This window comes from Sprattus sprattus, assembly GCF_963457725.1.
Source record: "Sprattus sprattus genome assembly, chromosome: 1".
NCBI lineage: Eukaryota > Metazoa > Chordata > Actinopteri > Clupeiformes > Clupeidae > Sprattus > Sprattus sprattus.
The window spans coordinates 11764751-11785593 of NC_137920.1; the positions used below are offsets into that span (position 1 = coordinate 11764751).

Sequence of the window (20843 nt, forward strand, 5' to 3'; positions counted from 1 at the left end):
GACGACACGAGATGCAGCAGGCGGCATAAAAACAGCGAACATAAGCAAATAAACGTTTTATTGGAATTAAATTAAATGCGTTTTAAAAGTTAGATGATGTTTATTTTATTTTAATATAATAAAATAAATAATAATTTAAATAGTAGACCCCCCCCCCCCCCAAAAAAAAAACTATGGCCCGCGATGCCATTGTCTGAAAAAAATTGGCCCGTGTCCAAACGTAATTGCCGACCCCTGGCGTAAGTCATTTAAATGTGGAAATTGTTTCATAAAAGGGCAATCCAACTCCATTAGGAAGTTACCCAGAAAAACAAACCTATAGCAGCCCAGAGGGTGAATGTTTTTTTTATTTTTTGAGGTCATCTTCCTCTTCGTCGCTTGACAATTCCAGAGCATCTGTGGATGAAACCGTTGCCATGGTAAAGTCAAGCTTCAGGACGGCCATTTTGTCATCCCCTGCCGGGCCCCAAGGGGGTGCAACGACGGACTCGTGAATGTCCGCACAGGAGGTCATTTTAAGGACGGAATAGTTCCGGGAAGGCTCTGTGGTACGTTAGGTAACGTCAGTGATCTTCACAATCGTTTACACTCATATCTCGCGGAAATCTTGGCGGATTTACAAATTACTTGATTTACAAACGTCATTACCTTGGTAATAATTCTCGATGCTTGAACATGTTGAAATGTGCAGCTTTATTGTGTATCACGGCTATTGTGTTTCAATCATTTTACATCAATTAGCGAGGTATAATTGTTCTTTCTTTTTAATACAACTTAAGTTGCACATAATAAAACTAAAGTTGCACATGATTTCCAATCGGGTTGGTTTGTTAAACATCTACAGTATGATTTCCACAGGAAATTGCTGACTTTATTGCCAATGAAGATGCCAGAATTTTGTGCAGTCTGTTCTAGTGAACGTTCCCTTAAAACGAGATCCCGTGGGATCACTGGTATTTTATTATATCAGTAATATTGCTTTTAAAACGGTGATAATAAAAGTATACATGTATCTCCTGTTGCCATTCTGTATGCTGAGTTTTAGTAGCCTATTGATTTTACATAAATAGCTTGTGCATGTGTATTTATGGCACCTATCTGAGCGAGCTATTCCGTCTCAAAATGGCCGAATTGTGCGGACATTTGACTCCGTCGGCCAGCAACGCGGACAACTTATCTAGCCTTTATTATAGATATCTATGGCCGGGCCCTTGGGTTCAAACTCAGGTGATCTTCAGGGCAGCAGGAGTGGTGCTGGGTCCCTCTGCTGGCAGGGAGGTGGCCTTGGACAATGCATACTAAGAAATGTGCCGTCCATGAAAAGGGCTTTGTTGTCTTGTTGCCTGTGCGGTTTGCCTTACAGATGATACATTCCTTCTACCATTACAAAACTTACATCACCCTGTAGTGTCACTGTCACATTGCTGAACACATACACATTTTTGGCACATGTGTGGCCATGAGTCAGTTTTTGATGGCAATGTACATATATTTCTGATAGTTTCCACATACACATCTGATCATGTAGGCTATAGAAAACATAGAGATAGCCTCCAAATAACCACACATGCACAGATTTATGAAGAAAAACATATCGATTTATTAATTTATATTGGTCAAAATAATTTACATTAGAAAATTGAGAGGGGGGGGGGGGGGGGTCAACATTTTTCATACCAACATTATCCGAACATTATATAGTGTGCAACCGCTCCCTTAATGTTGGTCCAAGCATCATACAGCTCTCCACACTAACAAGCAGAGCATTCCGTATGGACCGAATCAAATTCAGCCTGCAAACGACTCATTGGGAACGGCTTTTCAGATTATTAAACCGATTTGATCTGCACACATTCATGAATGTAAACAAACAAAGTAATGAACCCAGACACGCTGTGTTTAAATGAGGATGTGTGCCTTGGCACTGGGGTAGACATAAGAACAAAGGTGCAGGTGGCTCATTATGGATATTAGGTGCGTTCAAAAGAGTAAATCAAGGAAAACGTTTTTTCCATTTGCATTTAAGTTCACTGAAAACTTTTGCGAACACACACAAACGGTCTGAGATCGAGGAAGTTTGGTAAACACGCATGGATGCTGGATTCTATTTTTTTCTTTTTATATTCTTTAATTACTAAATTGAGCAATTTGGAATGTTTTCACAAAGTAGAAGGAAACGCATTAACCTTGAATGTTTGCCGAAATTGAACGCACCTCAGATGACAATCATGAAAGCTGCAGACATTGGGCCAAATAGGCTACTGTTTCTGCCCAAATGTGCGATTCCAGCCATTTAATAGAGTCGGCCACTCTCTGGGGTACAGAAGCATGAGTGTGTGTAAGTGAGATGTGTGATCAGGGTGTGGTGAAGAACGATTGGCTGTCAGGCCAAACCCAGGCGATTCTGCTTGGCTGATGCATGTGGGTCTTGACCTGGCTGGCGATGCTATTTCTTGCCTGCCTTGTTGTACAAAATCATGGCGACAACCATGGCAGCAATCTGTGTATTAAAACAGTGCATGAGAACAACAACACAACAACACCAAGACCTCCACTACTATCACCACTATTAATACTACTACTACTACTAATGCTACTGGTACTGCTAGTAATACTACTACTGCTGCTACTACTACTGCTACTCCTACTGCTACTATTACTACTGCTACTCCTACAATAATAAGAAGAAATAGCACAGACGTGTCCGTGTCAGTGCTGAGGCCATACCTCCACTGCACAGACGCCCAGAGCCACGGCTCCCACAACGCCAGCGTTATCCTCGATCAGGGTCACCAGCTTTGGGAAGCAGCCGTCGATGTCCTGATGGGAAGACAAGAAGATGGTCATGAGCGCAGGCAGGTCTATGGTGTGGCCTGGTAAGCACTTAGATGTGGGCCTTGGCCGAGAGGGAGATGGTCAGTCTAGAGCAGGGATTAGAAGCGGTTCAAAGAACGAAAACGAAAACCGGTAAAGAACGAAATTTTGTGATGAACGTAATCGAAAACCGGAACAAAAACAATTTCAGCTGTTTCGGAGTGAAAACAATATTTTCAATTTTAAATAACCGGTTAATAACGTTATTTTTTGTTCCAAATAACCTTTCTTGAAATATTGTGGGAATAAAATAATTGTTAAAATAAATCTTAAAAAAAAGTTTTATTCCGGAAGTGATGGGCTTGGCTACCTGCCCGCTAAATGTTACCCAGACCGCCTGGCTGAAGTGAAACTACTGTTGACACTAGCAAGCTGCTAGTAGCCTAACAGATCTGCAATGATTGTGCTGCCTGTGCCCGTTACCTAGGTCAGTGTAGAGCGTGCCTTTTCACCTCTCAAATATATCCTGTCTCCTTTGCGCAGCAATCTGAAGGAGAATGTTTTGGAGGACATACTTTTCCTTAAACTGAATAAGCAATTTGGTATGTAAGCTATCTGTTGTGCATTTCAAATAGGCTAACTCTCGAGTTAATAGAAGAGAGTAGGCATAGGCCTCTAGCTATGGACATGAGTTGTGTTTATTTTGCGCGTAATGGAGAACGTTTTGTTGGAGATGCTTTCCAAATTTGAATGTAGGCCTAAATGTGACCGGCTGAGTTTGTTGTCATTTTGTTTTGAATAGCCATGGGTCTAAGCTGCTGCATTTCTTGCTTTCTTTTTTTTTAACGGACTTCAGTTCGAAAGACATGTTTGCGTTTAAATGGTCCTGTAGCCTAATTTCATGTTGCCGACTGGAAACAAATAAAATTGAACTGAAAGGTGATTTAATGTTGTTTCATTATTTATTATAAGTTGTAGGCAAACTCCGTTTCCACAACGTTGGAAAAGTGCGCATTGCATTTAGCCTATAGGCTTCACGCACGCACCCGAATAATGACAAACATTAAGCACGCGCATACCCCCCCGCATAATGACAAACATTAGGCACGCGCACCCCCCCCCCCCCCCCCATGACATTTTTGAAAAGAACGTTATTAACCGTTGTGTTATAGGGTTCTAACCGGTCTACTAAGTCTCTTGTAATAGAGCTTTTAAGAAGGATGACGAGGCTTTTTAGGTCGGGTAGAGTCGAACATTATCTGCTTCAGTTCGTTGGCTTGCCTCTATGGCTGCAGCACGCTGTTTGCCTGCCAATTTGTTTCATATCTGGCAACCCGAGGTACTGGAGAAATGGGCAGTGGGCAGGATCACACAGGCCAAAACAGACATTCTGCTCCGGAATAAAAACAATGTTGTCCGAGAAGCCAGTATTTCAATTCAGCATGCATTCTTAATCTCTGATGGTGTAGCATGATCATGCTCAGTAAATACTTTACTTATTGGTCCTTTAACTAACACAGCTGGTCCTGTTATGATTTAGTCCAGCAAATACTTTACATTTTGGTCTTTTAACTAACACAGCTGGTTATGTTATGATTTAGTCAAGAAATACTTTACATATTGGTCCTTTAAATAGAAAAGTGTGAGGGAGAAGACGGGTGGGGGTGCCTGGAGAACACTTACGGCTGTGGCAGCAGCAGCAGCAGTGCAGTCCACGTCATCCTTACAGCACTCAATCGGGTATCGGCTCTTCTCGGTGACAAAAGGGGACTTCATAAAGTCTGTGTAGTTGTAGTATCCACAGCACTTCAACTATAATGAGAGATAAAGAGAAAGAGGGAGAGAGGGAGGGAGGGAGAAAGAGAGAGAGAGCGAGAGGGAGGGAGAAAGAGAGAGAAAGAGAAATGGAGGGAGAAAGAGAGAGAAAGAGAAATGGAGGGATAAAGAGAGAGTGGGAGGGAAGGAGGGGTGAGATAGGGAGAGAGAGGGAGAGAGCTGTTGACATTTTGAACCACTTTATGAAAGCATCCTATGAATCAAGGACACCTGAAAAGACTACTACTACCAAGCCCCAGCTACCCCCACGCTGAGGGAAAGGAGCACTGACTGACTTAATACCTACCTCCAGGAAAACAAGACTTGGAAAAAGGCATATTCAACTCTGAGCCTTGATTCAACTAAGACTTTATATACACGAGAGAAAGAGAGAGAGAGAGAGAGAGAGAGAGAGAAATGAAAGACAGGCAAACAGACAGAAATATATGGACAGGTACAGAACATTGAGAGAGGGAGAGGGAAAGAGAGAGAGATAGAACTCTTAGTCTTGTCTCTCATCTGTTAACATATTTAATCTTTCCAGTGTGTGGCAGATATCTGTGTAAGCAGTGACTGATCTTGAGTTCTTGAGAGACGTATTCGATCAAACCCATACAAGGACATCAACACCGCCGTGAACACTGAGAGACAAGTGAGTGTGCCCACCTCTTCCATACAAGGACGTTAACACCGCCGTGAACACTGAGAGACAAGTGAGTGGACCCACCTCTTCCATACAAGGACATCAACACAGCCGTGAACACTGAGAGACAAGTGAGTGTGCCCACCTCTTCCATACAAGGACATCAACACAGCCGTGAACACTGAGAGACAAGTGAGTGAGTGGGCCCACCTCTTCCATGGTCGTGTCCCAGAAGGTTGTAAGGCCGTCGCTGTTCCCGTAGTCTCTCTCGATGCTCTGAACTACCTTACCTCCAACCTGAGTGAGGAATTTGCCCACCTGCAGCAGAAAAGCACAGGTAAGACTCGCGTGATAAGAAGCGGACATGTAAGACACTCGTGAAAAGTTCTGTGGATTTGTAGCTACTGCAGTTTCCCAGTATTGCATTTAACTAAAGGTTATATATTTAGCTGTGAAGTTAAGTGACGTTTTGAAGAAAATGGATGCCATTCGGTTCTTTTACACTGGTTGGAAGAGACAGGCAGCCGTGATGTATCATGATAATATTACTGGTAATTTCTTGCATAACACTTGTATAACACACAAGTGCTTACAGAACATCCTGAGAGTTGCCTATAAAAAAACATACCTCAAAAAGTGGCGAAGTGGCAAGCTGAGTGTTTAGCTTTAAAAAAACGGTGTCATCTTACCAAGTGTAGTTTTAAAGAATTAGCTTTGATCTTACCAAGTGTAGCTTTAAAGAATTAGCTGTGATCTTACCAAGTGTAGCTTTAAAGAATTAGCTTTGATCTTACCAAGTGTAGCTTTAAAGAATTAGCTGTGATCTTACCAAGTGTAGCTTTAAAGAATTAGCTTTGATCTTACCAAGTGTAGCTTTAAATAACTAGCTGTGATCTTACCAAGTGTAGCTTTAAAGAACTAGCTGTGATCTGACCAAGTGTAGCTTTAAATAACTAGCTGTGATCTTACCAAGTGTAGCTTTAAATAACTAGCTGTGATCTTACCAAGGGCTGGAACACAAGAAGCACTATGGCTCCAGCCACCTCAGCAATGAAGATGATGAGGATAATGATGAAGAACTACAGAATGGGAGAAACGCATGGGGTTGAGTTAAGTCAACTGGGATGACTGTTTTATCTTTAGAATAGAAGAATATAATTTAAAAACAATAACAATTAACATTCAATTGAAATCATTTATCGAGTACATGTATTTGTCAAAATAAGACATGTAATATAATGTGATACGAGTGAGAGTGGGATTGGTTAAGGATATCCCAATGCCTATGATTCTCGTGACCCCAGGGCTGTGACCCCCCTGTCACAAGCCTTGTCCTCCACCACCTAAACACCATGTGCCCATACAGAGAGGTCAGAGGTTGAAGGTCATAGGTCACTCACGGTGAGCAGCATACAGCGGCTCTCCTTGACGGCCCCGCAGCAACCCAGGAAGCCCATGAGTGTGAGCACGACGCCCACCCCGATGAGCAGGTAGCCCACATTGGCCAGCTGGGCCAGCTCCTCCGGAGCGTCCTCGATGTGATCCAGGAAGCCCAGCAGAGAGCCTGAGTCCACCATCACCCATATGCCCACGCCAAGGATGGCAGCGCCCACCAGCTGAGGACAGAAAGCAGAGGGTCAGCATTGACCTTTAAACCCCCTGACATTTAACCCTTGAACCTTTTACACTGAGTCCACTGTCACCCACACCCAGGATGGCAGTGCCCACCTGCTGGGGAGGAAGATGGTGGGTGAGGGGGGAAAACCACAGGTTTAGCATAGACCCTGACCTTAAACCCTGACCTTTAACCCCTGCCCTGAAAACCCTCTCCTCACTTCTCCTACTCTTTTTTTTTAATTTTTAATTAATCGATAGGTGAAGTGAAGAGTGGGACAGGAAATGAGAGGGAGAAGAGGTGGGGGTGGACAGGAGAAATTACATCAGGCCGGAATCAAACCTGTGTCCTCCATGGGCATCAAGCCCGAATGTGGTCGGGGCTACTGGTTGCGCCACAGCTTCTCCTACTCTAATCAGACCGTTTTAAAGGCGAATTTCTTTATCCCGGCTGAGGGTTGTTGAAGCCCAGCAGGGAGCCCGAGTCCACCGTAACCCTCAAGGCCACACCCCTGATGGCAGCTTTAAACTAAGATAAATCTTGCATAAACAAACTCGCGGGAAAAAGCAGCACAGCTGATTATGTGGGAATAAAAAAGTAAAATTTGCCAAAAATTGGCTGCCAATGCTTAACAGTGTATGCTCCTTTCTTTTCTCAATTTATATTCAATAGAGAAATAATTGACCAAACACAAGTTTCCCAACTTTTTATTCCGAGTTTATTAACACACTAAAATGACACGATGCCCTTGTATTTCATGTTTAATACACGTTTTATCTGTCACTGCATTTAAGATATGAACTTTTTCCATTTGATCCACTTTTTCCGTTGCGTGTCATGCCATATCTGCTCAAGAGGCTTCAAAAGGCCAGTTCATATTTATGAGTATAATTATCTAACGGTGATATGGAGTGAAGCAACAATTAAACAACAGTGGTCAAGTCTGGGCAGGTCACGTCCAATCACATGCTTCTCTGGAACACAAATGGTGCTTAACATTATAGCGCCATAAAGCTAACAGCAGCCTCTGACGAGACCTGCCGTGCGAGATAAGGAGAGAGGCCAATCCAGTGGCGGTTTATGTCTGGGTTACAGCTAACCTAAACACACCTGGGCTCCACAAGAGACTGGGGAATTCAATAACGTTGAGGCACAGAGACTGGTGGGTTGTCGTTTCTCAGACTAAGACTAGGTCCACACTAAGACTACGTCCACACTAAGGCTACTTCAACACTAAGGCTACGTCCACACTAAGGCTACGTCCTCACTAAGGCTACTTCCGCACTAAGGCTACGTGCACACTTAGACTACGTCCACACTAAGACTACGTCCACACTAAGGCTCCTTCCGCACTAAGGCTACGTGCACACTTAGACTACGTCCACACTAAGACTACGTCCACACTAAGACTACATCCTACGGCTATATCCAGAAGCCTCCATTTTTTAGGGGCTCGAACCTCTTTTGTCACAGGGGTACTTCCCTTTTCTGAGGCTGAGTGGCCTGGGTTACAAGGGCAGAAGGGCAGCACTTACACAGATGGCGCCGTTGACGATGAACATGATCATCTTCAGTAACCCTGAGCAACACATCTTGGATGCTTTGGTGTGCGAGCTGGAGACGAGACAAAGACACACGTTAGACATCAAGAGGTAACATCTGAACAACAACGGGCCTATGAAGTGTTAAATGTAGGGTTTTCATGCACACCCACACACACAGGTCCAGCTCTACACAACAAGCAATGATAATACAATACACACTTATGCACAAGAGACCTACATGGTTTTTAAACTTCTCTTCAAGTAACTTTTCAAATGTTCAGTAAGCCCGCATTTGTTATCTCTGGGGAAACGGGAGAGATTTCAAACTGGACAAGGAAGTTCAACCAGAGCTGCTGAACTGACCATGCTCCACAAACAGACCGGACAATCATTAGCAAGTGTGTCCTTGTGACAGGGTCCTGGCTCTTTGTTTACGAGTCATGAGAAACCACCTCACCCTCTCCCTTATTCCATATTCCTCCACCCTCTTCCTCTCTCTCTCTCTCTTCACTTCATAGTATAAAGTAGAAGTATAAAGTGTAAGGTTGACCATACTAACCACAACATGTCCTGGATTATTTTTATGGCCTGTATAATTAATGGCTCATATAAAATATTATTATTGTCTCCAGTAAGTGCAAGGTCACTGCTGAGCAATCGCCATGGTGACTAAAGTTAAGAATGTAGTGACTAAAGGTAAGGTTAGGTAAGGTAAAGGTAATTTACCACTAAGTAAATTAATAAATAACAACCACAACTAAAACCAGCATCATAGGACAATAAAATGAGCTGTTCATTTATAAACCATAACAAATAAAATAAGGTTTCTTTCTGGTGAGTTAGATGATGAACTTTACATTTTCACATAGTGCTTGGGTAACACCTGTTCAATAAAAATATAATGTTTGTCCGTTAAAAATGTAATCACCTTTACAATGCCTCACCTTTACAACTCGGATGCTGTGTGCTTTCATCCACTGTCCTACATTTTATATTCTGCTTTATGACTTTACAACTTCTTGGAAAAGTAATTGTCGGACATCACACAAAATGGACAGCATGATCTAATCCAGAAGTCATAAGGCACACACACACACACAAACACACACACAACACACACACACACACACACACACACACACACACACACACACACACACACACACACACACACACACACACACACACACACACACCACTACACATGACCAAATTCATAAGTCATAAAGCTGTATATGACTATCAGCATCCGTGTGACTAAGGGAATCATGATGAGGTCTTTGAGTGTTTGGGAAAGGTTTGCAGGAGTAAAGCAATATATCAAATGTGTCTGTGTGTGTATAAGACGAAGATACATTTTCTGTGTTGACAACCACATAAATGTGATACACACACACACACCTACACGCATGCATATGTATTCGCACACACACACACACACACACACACACACACACCTACAACCACACACACACACACACACACACACACACACACACACACACACACACACACACACACACACACACACACACACACACACACACACACACACAGTTCTGGATTTTCTCAGAGTCAAAGCACACATGAGAAAGTTCTGGTTTCTCTCGGATTGGAGGTGAAAAGTCTTCTCTGACCTCCCTCACACAGCGGTGCATCTTAACCCGGATCAACTAGTGTGTACCTGGAGCTCCACACAGGAAGACACACACACACACACACACACACACACACACACACACACACACACACACACTCTTGTGTGTACCTGTAGCTCCACACAGTAAGACACACACACACACACACACACACACACACACACACTTGTGTGTACCTGTAGCTCCACGCAGTAAGACACACACACACACACACACACACTTGTGTGTACCTGTAGCTCCATGCAGTTAGCGAACCACTAACGCTAAGATCATGGGTTGAGACCTAGGGACTGATGGCCATGAGGGTGTCCCAACACTATAATTTACTACGAAAGACAGACCAGAAAAGAAACCTCGACCTTACCTGTTCAAGCGATGAGTTGATAATAGTTGACGATGGGGTCTTTGGAGATCTCAGTGGTTGCCTGACCAGGTGTGTGTGTGTGTGTGTGTGTGCGTGTGTGCAGAGTGTGTGCATCAGGTCCTTTTTGAACAACAAGGCCATGACAGCAGGTGGGCAGGGCAAACGTCAGAATTTCCATTTCCTAATGGTCAAAGTCCAGCTTCAGGCCACCGGACAGCTAAGCAATAGACACATAGTCACATTACCAACACATGATACTGACACACAACTGACACAAACTCACAAATACTGACACACAACAAACACAAGCACACAAATACAGACACACAAAAAAGACAAACACAGAAATACTGACACACAACTAAAACAAACACACAAATACTGACACACAACTAACACAAACACACAAATACTGACACACAAACACACAAATACAGACACACAACTCACACAGACTCACAAATACTGACACACAACTAACACAAACACACAAATACTGACACACAAACACACAAATACAGACACACAACTCACACAGACTCACAAATACAGACACACAACTAACACAAACACACAAATACTGACACACAAACACACAAATACAGACACACAACTCACACAGACTCACAAATACAGACACACAACTAACACAAACACACAAATACTGACACACAGACTCACAAATACAGACACACAACTAACACAGACTCACAAATACGGACACACAACTAACACAAACTCACAAATACTGACACACAACTAAATTGGTACAAATTAAATGTACCATTAACTAAACTATAAAGCATTATTATGGGTCAGCTAGTAGAGTGATATTTTTAACACCTAATTATAGTGACACAGACACATTTTGTAGGCAGCTTTTCTTCTGAAGTTAGAACATCTAATAATAGACACTTGATGTAATCATCTCACTCATGTGATTGGCTGGATGTAATCATCTCACTCATATGATTGGCTGGATGTAATCATCTCATTCATATGATTGGCTGGTTGTAATCATCTCACTCATATGATTGGCTGGAAATGGAAACAGTTAGATTGTGTTTAAGCTGTGAGAAAAAGCGAGAATGTCTATTTATCTGTTGGATCAGGTGTCTTGTGATTCATCATCATCATCTTCATCATATATTCCAAGTGATCCATTCCTGTAGTGCCACAGTGTGGAAGACTCTCTCTCTCTCTCTCTCACACCCACGCACGCACAACCACACAGAACCACACACACACACTCACACACCTCATCTTGCAACACTAAAGTGAAGCAACAGGAATTAAAGGTGTTAGTTTAACCTTTATAAAGTTAGGCTTTAGATAAGATAAGACAAAGTGTGTGTCTAAGACATATCTCCAGGACACTGATATGAAATATGAAAACAACCAGTAGTCAATGTGCAAGTTTCCAATTTAATCGTGATTGAAGATACTCTTTTTGAGTCGGGGCAGTCTGTCCTTCATTTGAGGCATGATGATGTCACGCTACAAGTTTCACCTGTTCGTGTTGGCGTAACAAACGCTTGTGGAGTCGAGTGCAGTTGAGAGGCGCTTGTCTCCATGGCACAGATTACACTTAGCTGTCCACCAACTGTCCACCACTGTTAACCATCGTAACAAATTATTATAATTTTTTTAGCAATTAAATATATCTCTTGTTCTACCTGTTTTGAGATATACATGACTAAAAGGTGCCTTATATTTCTATACTGAAATAATATCGCCATTATAATTATTATGACTAAGATGATTTTTCAGGTGCCTATTTTTTTGGTGCCCCCTCAGGACTTGGTGCCCCGACGCACCGCGCGTAGTGCGCGTTATGGGAGCGGCGGCACTGCACTTAGTGCTCGACGGTAAAGCAAGACTGCCTTCTCCCACAAACACTTCCAATGAACTAATGGTTCTCTTAGTAGGTCACAGACACCACACTGGGGAGAAGAACTCTTCTGCATGAAACAAATACTTTAATCCCGTCTCATGAACAGAGTTTCTCCTCTCTGCCAGATAGACAACACTCACGCCCTGAGGGTTACCACAGCCATGAGAGAACACAACAACAACAACAACAACAACAACAAAGAATTCATAATTCAACATCGTCATCGTACACTTTTTTTTCTTTTTCCGACTAAACATTTACAACGCATGTGACACCAAAAAAAAAACAGACAGAGAAAAAGAGTAAATTAACCAATGAATCAACATTTCCTTAATGGGCAAAGGCACCAAGTTCCTCTTACACAGACAAATGGCATATGACTGTAGAAACAGTAATGAGAGCCACTGCACTGGTGTGGTCAGTCTTGGACTAAAGGTACTGACACCTGACAATGTGTGACTGCACTGGCAATATTATCTTCATTTACAGATTTGATTATGAAAACATCTTGTCTTACGTCGTCTTTGAAACACATGAGAGGCTGATGAGAGGAAGAGAGAGAGAGAGAGAGAGAGAGAAAGAGAGATAGAGAAAGAACAGGAAAACATGCTAAAATCTTTTCTTTTTTACATAAACTCTATAGAGTGTTTTATGTGTTTCTCTGGTAGTGTTGGCGCACACGCACACACACACACACACACACACACACACACACACACACACGTTAAAATACAAGATGGAGTTTTCCTGTCTTTTTTAAGGCATGATAGAAAAAGTAACAAGATGCATAGTGTCCCTTGATGACAGGGGAATACTGAGAAACAACGTCATCTAGAGAGAATGTACCGTATTCGGGAATCTGGTATACTGAAAAACATTTATGCCATCTTGAGAGAATGCACCGGATTCTGGAATACTGAGAAACATTCTATATCATCTTGAAAGAATGCACCGGATTCTGGAATACTGAGAAACTTTCTATATTATCTTGAGAGAATGCACCAGATTCTGGAATAATGAGAAACATTTTACTACGTCATTGTGAGAGAATGCACCAGATTCTGGAATACTAAGAAACATTCCACGTCATCTAGAGAGAATGCAACGGACTCATTCCATGACCCAAAATGACCGAAAAATCCAAGGCCTTTAGTGCTGTTTAGTGAAGTTTTAAGAGATGGACATGTCAGGTCTAGAGGATGAGCTAAGCAAAGCAGGAGGAAGAAGAGTTGGGGAGACTACAACTCCTGTAGTTACTAAATTCCTCCACTGGGGGGAGCATCTATACAGGAGCAATGCTGAGGCGCACATAGTAATGATGGAAAGTCATCTACAAACCAGGCACTGTATTCACACAACCATACACTAAGGTGTGCATGCAGGTCTCTGAAGGAACATAACAACATGCTCACACAGCCAAGGGAGACCGCAACCAGGAAACACACGCAGTGGACAGCTTCTGTCCATCTGAGCAGGAGGGGGGGGGAAGTGGCGGGGCCTGAGTGAGCGGTTCACCCGTGTGGACTCTAGGTGGGATGATCCTAGTAGGGGTGGAGGTGAGGGGACAACCAGCCCTTTTACATTCAGCTGTGTCTTTGGCACTGCAAGGCATCAGATCACCTCCCATCTCTGTTAAGACATCGCTTTTTTTAGGTCACGGAAAACCTCTCTCTCTCTAGGTCATACACTTACACTTACAGACAGATATACATATAGAGTGATATTTTGAACACCTAATTATAGTGTCACAGACACATTTTGTAGGCAGCTTTTCTTCTGAAGTTAGAACATCTAATAATTGACACTTGATGTAATCATCTCACTCATGTGATTGGCTGGATGTAATCATCTCACGCATATGATTGGCTGGAAATGGAAACAGTTAGATTGTGTTTAAACTGTGAGAAAAAGCAAGAATGTCTATTTATCTGTTGGATCAGGTGTCTTGTGATTCATCATCATCATCATCTTCATCATAGATTCCAAGTGATCCATTCCTGTAGTGCCAGTGTCGAAGGCTCTCTCTCTCTCTCACACACATCATTTTGCCACACTAAAGTGAAGCACAAGGAAGTAAAGATGTTAGTTTAACCTTAACATAGTGGCTTTAGATAAGATAAGACAGAGTGTGTGTCTAAGACATATCTCCAGGACACTATCAGATGCACACAACACAAACATACCCATAAACCTACTTGATTTCATGAGTTTGTGCCCTTCGCATGAGTGTGTGTGTGTTTGTGTATTATCTTTCAGTGTGCACCTACTGTACTTACAAGCCCCGGCTTCCTTTTAACACACACACACACACACACACACACACACACACACACACACACACACACACACACACACACACACACACACACACACACACACACACACACACACACACACACACAAAACGGCCATAACTCTTTAAGCCTGATGACATCATACCCACACATAAGAATATACACCTTCTAATCCTCCCACCCACTCTTTTTCACACACACAAATGACCATGGGATCACACACACTGACACACTTTCTATAGAATCCATTGCAGCTTCCACATTCTGAATAATCTTTCACATTCTTGGTTTAGTGCAGCATAAAAAAAGCACATAACGCATGCGACACCAAGAGCAAATGAATAGACAGAGAAATATAATAAGAGTAAAATAACCAATGAATAAACATTTCCTTAATGGGCAAAGGCACCAAGTTCCTCTTAGACAGACAAAAGGCATATGACTGTAGAAACAGCAATGAGAGCCACTGCACTGGTGTGGTCAGTCTTGGACTAAAGCAGGGGTGCCCAAATTCTTTCTTTGTGTAAGTATGTAAATAAGCATTCTGGTATACTCCAAGAAGAAAATAATGAGGAAAGATAACATTTGCTTTAGGTAAAAAAAGAAACATTTATTAACATATTATACTATGTGGCCCTTTCATCTGGGGACCAGGTAAGGCACCGTACAGGTGATATTTATGCAGCCCTCTCATCTGGGGACCAGGTATGGCACCATACAGGTAATATGTGTGAGGCACTTGCTTCGGGGAATTTGCATGCCCACCTGTAGACATGTGACTCTCTGATGTAGGCATGAGCTATTTTTTTTTTTGGTCATTCATTCATTCTTTCATTCATTCTTTCGTTTCATCTGGCATCCCACGAACAAAAGCGCACAAGTTTTCTGCAGATATCGCGATCAGCACCAAGGACAGTGTAACACACATGTAGCCCTAACATGCATATTATACTGTGTATCTTTTAACTTGTATACATTGAGACCTGACTTCCTTTTTTTGATACACGTAGGAATGCGTCGTCAAATGGTTTGGAATAATGGTCCTGAGTATGAATTCACAAATGTTCCCAAGAAAAGAACACTTGTTTCCACTACAAGCACGTCCTCATCCATGCACCGAGAAGGAAGAAGCAGGACCACTGATTCAGATGTTAAGGTGATGGCTATATTCAGCTTGTCAAATGCTACATACAATTTTTGTTTTGTCGCGTAACAACTAATTTGTGAAGGACTCAAAGAAATATCCGACGAGGCAAAATCCCGGATGTTTTTGGAATCCCTGCCGGACGCATTTTTTAGGTTTCAAAAAGAGGACATTTCGGGGTGAAAGAGGACGTCTGTCTGGTCACCTTATTTAATGTGTAAATCATGTTACGAAAACCTGTATTATTGACCACACTATATGGACGAAGGTCTTTGCATATAAAATGCGAGATTGATTCAGTGATGAGATTAGCTTGTTCTGAACTGCTGGGGAGCTTACTGAAACATGTATCCAGCGTTTGTTTCCTCCTTTGGTTTGGCTTCCGCCATTTTGTCCGATAACTCAGGATGGTGTCGAGTGATAAAGGCATGTATGTTGGTCGTATTAGCGCAATACGTTATCTTACCGTGGCATAGTTTGCAGACAGCATTGCTCATGTCTAACTCATTTTTTCCGCGTAAATTATGAAAGCCAACGTTCTTCCAGACGTGCGATTTAAACTGTTGAGGTGCAGCATGAATTTCAAAACTACCGTCTGACATGTTTGCTGTCCAACATGTTAGCTTTTGTATTCCTACCTAGCTACTATGTGTGAAGCTGAGATTCTAGCAGGAAGGAACTCAAAAATAGAATGCATTGCGCAATCTGCAGGATTATAAGCGGCAACGTTTTGTTCCGCCTTGAATAAAATAATTAAAAGTAGACTACAGACAAAAAAAAAAAAAAATCGATTTTGGAAACAGCGTGGCGATTTAAAAATCGTCACACAAGAATCGTGATTTGTAGCTGAATCGATTTCCCCCCCATCCCTAGTTTCTACAAAGGGAGGGAAATTGGATCGAAAGAAAATCGTGGTTGTGAAGTGGCTAACGCGGTCTGTATTTCTATATACCACTTTCACTTTTCAAATGTTTCACAGTGTGAACTAACTATGAATAATTTTTTACGTGACGATTTATTTAGCTTTTGTAAGCCAATACTTTCAAGATCAGTCAATGAATATCATTGGTTTTGACGTATGTTGCCCCCTTATTTATGTTGTTAGTGGACATATCACGTGTCCTGTTCAGCAGTTACATCATACAACATTTGAGACGTTGTTAATGAAAAATTCATTTAATGAGAAGCCACATCATGTTGCTTATGAAGGCTCCAGAATGTAACTGTCTTCCATAGCGTTCCACCTGTAACTTGCTACTCTAGCTATGTAGACAGAGGGATATATTACTGTTGGTTGCTGCCAATAGTGGACAAAAAGGTATTGCTGTTTGGTAAATCGGCTAACTTAAAGGACCCATCGTATGCCCATTTTACCACAAGTTGAAATGGTTCCTTGGCGTCTTTATGAAATGCCAGTAACATATTTTGGTCAAAATACCACAAGAATAAATTAATACAGCACCCTTTTCACCCTGTCAAAAACAGCTCCCTACAGATTGACCTGTATTGAGTGCCTGTTGCTTTAAATGCTAATGAGCCAGCTCCCCCCTCTCCCCTACACTCCTCCCCCTCCTCCAAGAGATGCGCTCGCATAGCGTGCACAGCTAACTACAATATAGAAAGATGGCTACTGCAGAAGACAGAATCGTAAAACCGTATCAGTTTGAGCCAGAGTCAGACCCAGAAGCAGAACAAGAGGCCCCCGAACATATTCAAGAAGTTAGGGCTCAACAAAACGTTTCTGAATGCTAAGTAAACTTTGTCGCTTCTACATTTCTTTTTTTGTTTGTTAATGGGCCACAGTCTCGTTCACGGTGTTGGTAGCATAATGGTGCAAGTGAATCTAGTTACGTGAATCATGTGTGAATGTAGGAGTATGTAGCAAATTACAGTGTGTTTTATAAGTTACTGTTTGTAAGTGTTTATGTAAATAACGGGACGTAACGGGAACGCCATAAAGATATAATTGCTACATGAGTACGTTCTGTTGTGAACATTCACTCAACTTACCTCAGGACTCCAGAGTATATGTATAATGGGCCCACCCACGTCCTCGCAAGTTAGATAAAAGCACAGGCTCTCTCTCTAACATTTTACCTGCATTTGTTAGCGTTTAAATTGATGTATTTGATGACTTATGTCTGTAATATGAACACAACGTTCAAATAAAGTTTACCTGCAAGATTGTCACTTTTTAATACCTTTTGTTTATACAGGTGTATTTGTGGCAATTGTGCTAAAATGGCTACGAAGCCTGAAAATGTATGCTGCAGGGAGATACCACAGGTAGAATTCTTTGTGAATGACATGACATCTTTGTGAATTATGCAGTCATCTTCTGTTTTATATTCAATGATACTTACACTTTCTATATTCAAGGTAACAAGAAGACTATGCAACTTCCAAACCAACCATCCGGGCATTCTACCTGTGTGCATACCTCTCGAAGCGTCCTTGAGCACGAAATGTGAACCCCTTATTGCTCCTGATGTGCAGTGTGCCATCAGTGAAAAATCTAAAATGTGTCACATCCTTGTAAGTCGCTATGGATAAAAGCGTCTGCTAAATGATGAAATGTAAATGCTTGAATGTGTTTTCACTACAGAATGCATTCAACATCTATAGAGCAGACTATGGGCCTTATGTCTAAGGGGAATATAGCAGTAAGTTGTTTTTTATGCATGAGTCATCAGTTATTTCTGCAATACAAACATAACTGGGCAAGATAATTTAATCTTCCCTTGGTCTTACTTTGCTTACTGCTCATCTCAAATGTGTCAACTGTTGACATGGTAAATACCAAAACTGTTTCTTTAGACTTCTTAAACATAGTTATTAAATGTATTGGCTAGTACATGGGTAATACAAAAAAAAAATACCACTTATAATAAAAACACTTTGTGCCATCAGTAGCCATACTGTTACCAAAGGAAGACTCAATAGATGTGTGTATCACCATTTATTCTCTAAATACAATGTAATCTTTGCTCAGAAGTTACAAGTATTTTGTGTACAGAAGCTTTGTTAGCTGGTTTTGGGGCTTTCTGGGATGGAGAATCTGGGTGCCCTCCAGTGTGGTGCTCCAGATATGCATCTTTGGAGGATCTGTATGACACATGATGTAGCCTTGGACACTGTTCAGATGTTCTTCCTTAACAACAAAAGAAGCAATGTTATGCATGTTTTTTCCTGAATGCAATAAAAGGACAATACTCCATACTGTAAATGAAATGTCATCTCATTGACCATTATCCTTGAACATGAACTAAAAGCATTTGAAGAAATGTTGTATTCCATCAACCTAATATAATTTTCCCAACACAGAAGAGTAGGTACATTAACATCGGCTTATGCTGCATTCGAGAAAGCTAGGAGATCGGAGATTTCAGACCTCCAACTAGGAAAAGTGCACTCGAACGCCACTTGAAGTGGAAGATTCTAGTCGTGAGGTGGGGGCAAAATGATCTACCCCGACTTCACGAGTCGGAGCAACCTGACGTCACATAACAATGGCGGCGCCCGTGGAGATGTGTGCCATGGACATTTATTGGACATTTATTGGCATTTAGATGTTTATTTAAGCACTGATGTTACATTAAATTAACATTAAATAAACAATTTGTGTAATGTCAGACAATCAGCCTAGTAGTAGACAGGGTGTAAAGATCTCTGTTAACTTCATGGATATTTTAGATGGCTATATTTTAGCAAGATTATAAATAAAAGAGACAGTCTACAGTGTCTCAATACCTCATCCGTCTTTTCCCCTCCTCTGCTTGGTTCGCATATGCAAGAAGACAGCATTGTTTCACGTCAAAATTTCTATTTAAAGACAACGCGAATAAGAGCTTGGCACGGTCGGCCATGTTTGTTGTTTACGTTCAACTTCGTTCGCCTCGAACGCTTTGAGGTCGCACCTAGTACACTCCAAGTGGGATGAATGCGACATCCCAGCTTTCTCGAATGCAGCAATACTATGCATGCTCTACGTACGTTTTTCTCATAAATCATTATGAAATAACCGTACAGTGAATAGGTAATAGGTTTGGTAACTGCAGGTGAGTCTTAGCTGCTAATCACGTAGTTCATGAATGGGTAATGCCCATTTAACATGTATGTCTCCCGTCTTTGTAAAAAAAAAATAAAAAATCCTTAGCTATTGCTATACAGAAGCTGCATAAAAGCACACTGCAAAACATATGTGCCCTTTTAGCAAAATTACATCCAAATTAACTTCTGTACACGTAAGCATATAGATCACACAGGCTAAGACTGTGTTCACGGCTGACTTATTTTTAATTAGAAAAAAAGCTCTGCCTTCAGTGCCTATTTAGTGCGAGAATTCTGTAACCTTAACAACGGGAATCATACATTATTATCCGTTGGTTATCAACTACTATCATTAGCAAGCTATCGATACTATGGCGAATGAAATGCATTTACTTGAATAAGTGTTTGAGGAGGAGGAGGGTGAGAAGAAAAGGCGCCTTCTGTGGGTGCATGAAGCTATTTTACTCTCCTGAGCCAGCTATAAGTATAATAAGTTATACAGCCAACAGAGAAAATCAACACACTGACAACATTGTTAGCTAGTGCACTGCTGCAGCAAATGGCGTTGAGGCTACAACATGCTAACGTCTCAAACCACCACACTGAATGGGCAAGTAACAGAATATTTTTTTTTAAATACTTACATTTCCCTCGTCTGCAGTTCATTCCAAGACATTGCCTTCAAATATGAATTCAATCCATTTCCCTCGTGTCTTCTGAGGCTGGGAGGTGATGTAGAGATCTGTGCAACCTACCACAGCACATCTTGAGTGATTCATTTGCTTCATGCTGCTAGCTAGCTAGTTCAAGTTCATATCATATAATAATGAGTGTAGGGGGGCGGGGGGATGAGATGGGGGGACGGGCCAAAATCAGTATGACGTCCAAATGATAAGGAAGTGCATTGGCAGTCACTCAAGCATGACGTTTCTGACCTACGAGAACAATAACAGATCGCGGGATTTGTTTTTTTTTTTCCAGAGTTTTTGGGTCACACTGTATGAAATG

General features: G+C 41.7%; 3 protein-coding genes across 3 annotated transcripts in view; all 3 read right to left on the minus strand.

The window, feature by feature from the left end:
* The window catches only part of LOC308364918 (histone H1-like), a gene marked incomplete at its 5' end in the record, with an annotated part of 439427 nt that overhangs the window by 254740 nt on the left and 163844 nt on the right, over positions 1–20843 (minus strand). The gene's annotated exons all lie outside the window — the stretch shown is intronic.
* Positions 2447–8479, minus strand: LOC308363492 (tetraspanin-1-like; the record flags this gene model as incomplete). The annotated part of the gene is made up of 7 exons (XM_080836299.1): positions 2447–2500; positions 2728–2820; positions 4498–4626; positions 5483–5590; positions 6277–6351; positions 6673–6888; positions 8423–8479. The coding sequence occupies 7 exons, from the start codon at positions 8477–8479 to the stop codon at positions 2447–2449; spliced, it is 732 nt and encodes a 243-aa protein (XP_080692425.1).
* The window catches only part of LOC308362431 (tetraspanin-1-like), a gene marked incomplete at both ends in the record, with an annotated part of 31711 nt that continues 21502 nt past the window's right edge, over positions 10635–20843 (minus strand). Inside the window, one exon of the mRNA XM_080835055.1 lies at positions 10635–10670. Within this exon, the coding sequence (XP_080691181.1) occupies positions 10635–10670 (36 nt within the window). The remainder of the gene's footprint in view (positions 10671–20843) is intronic.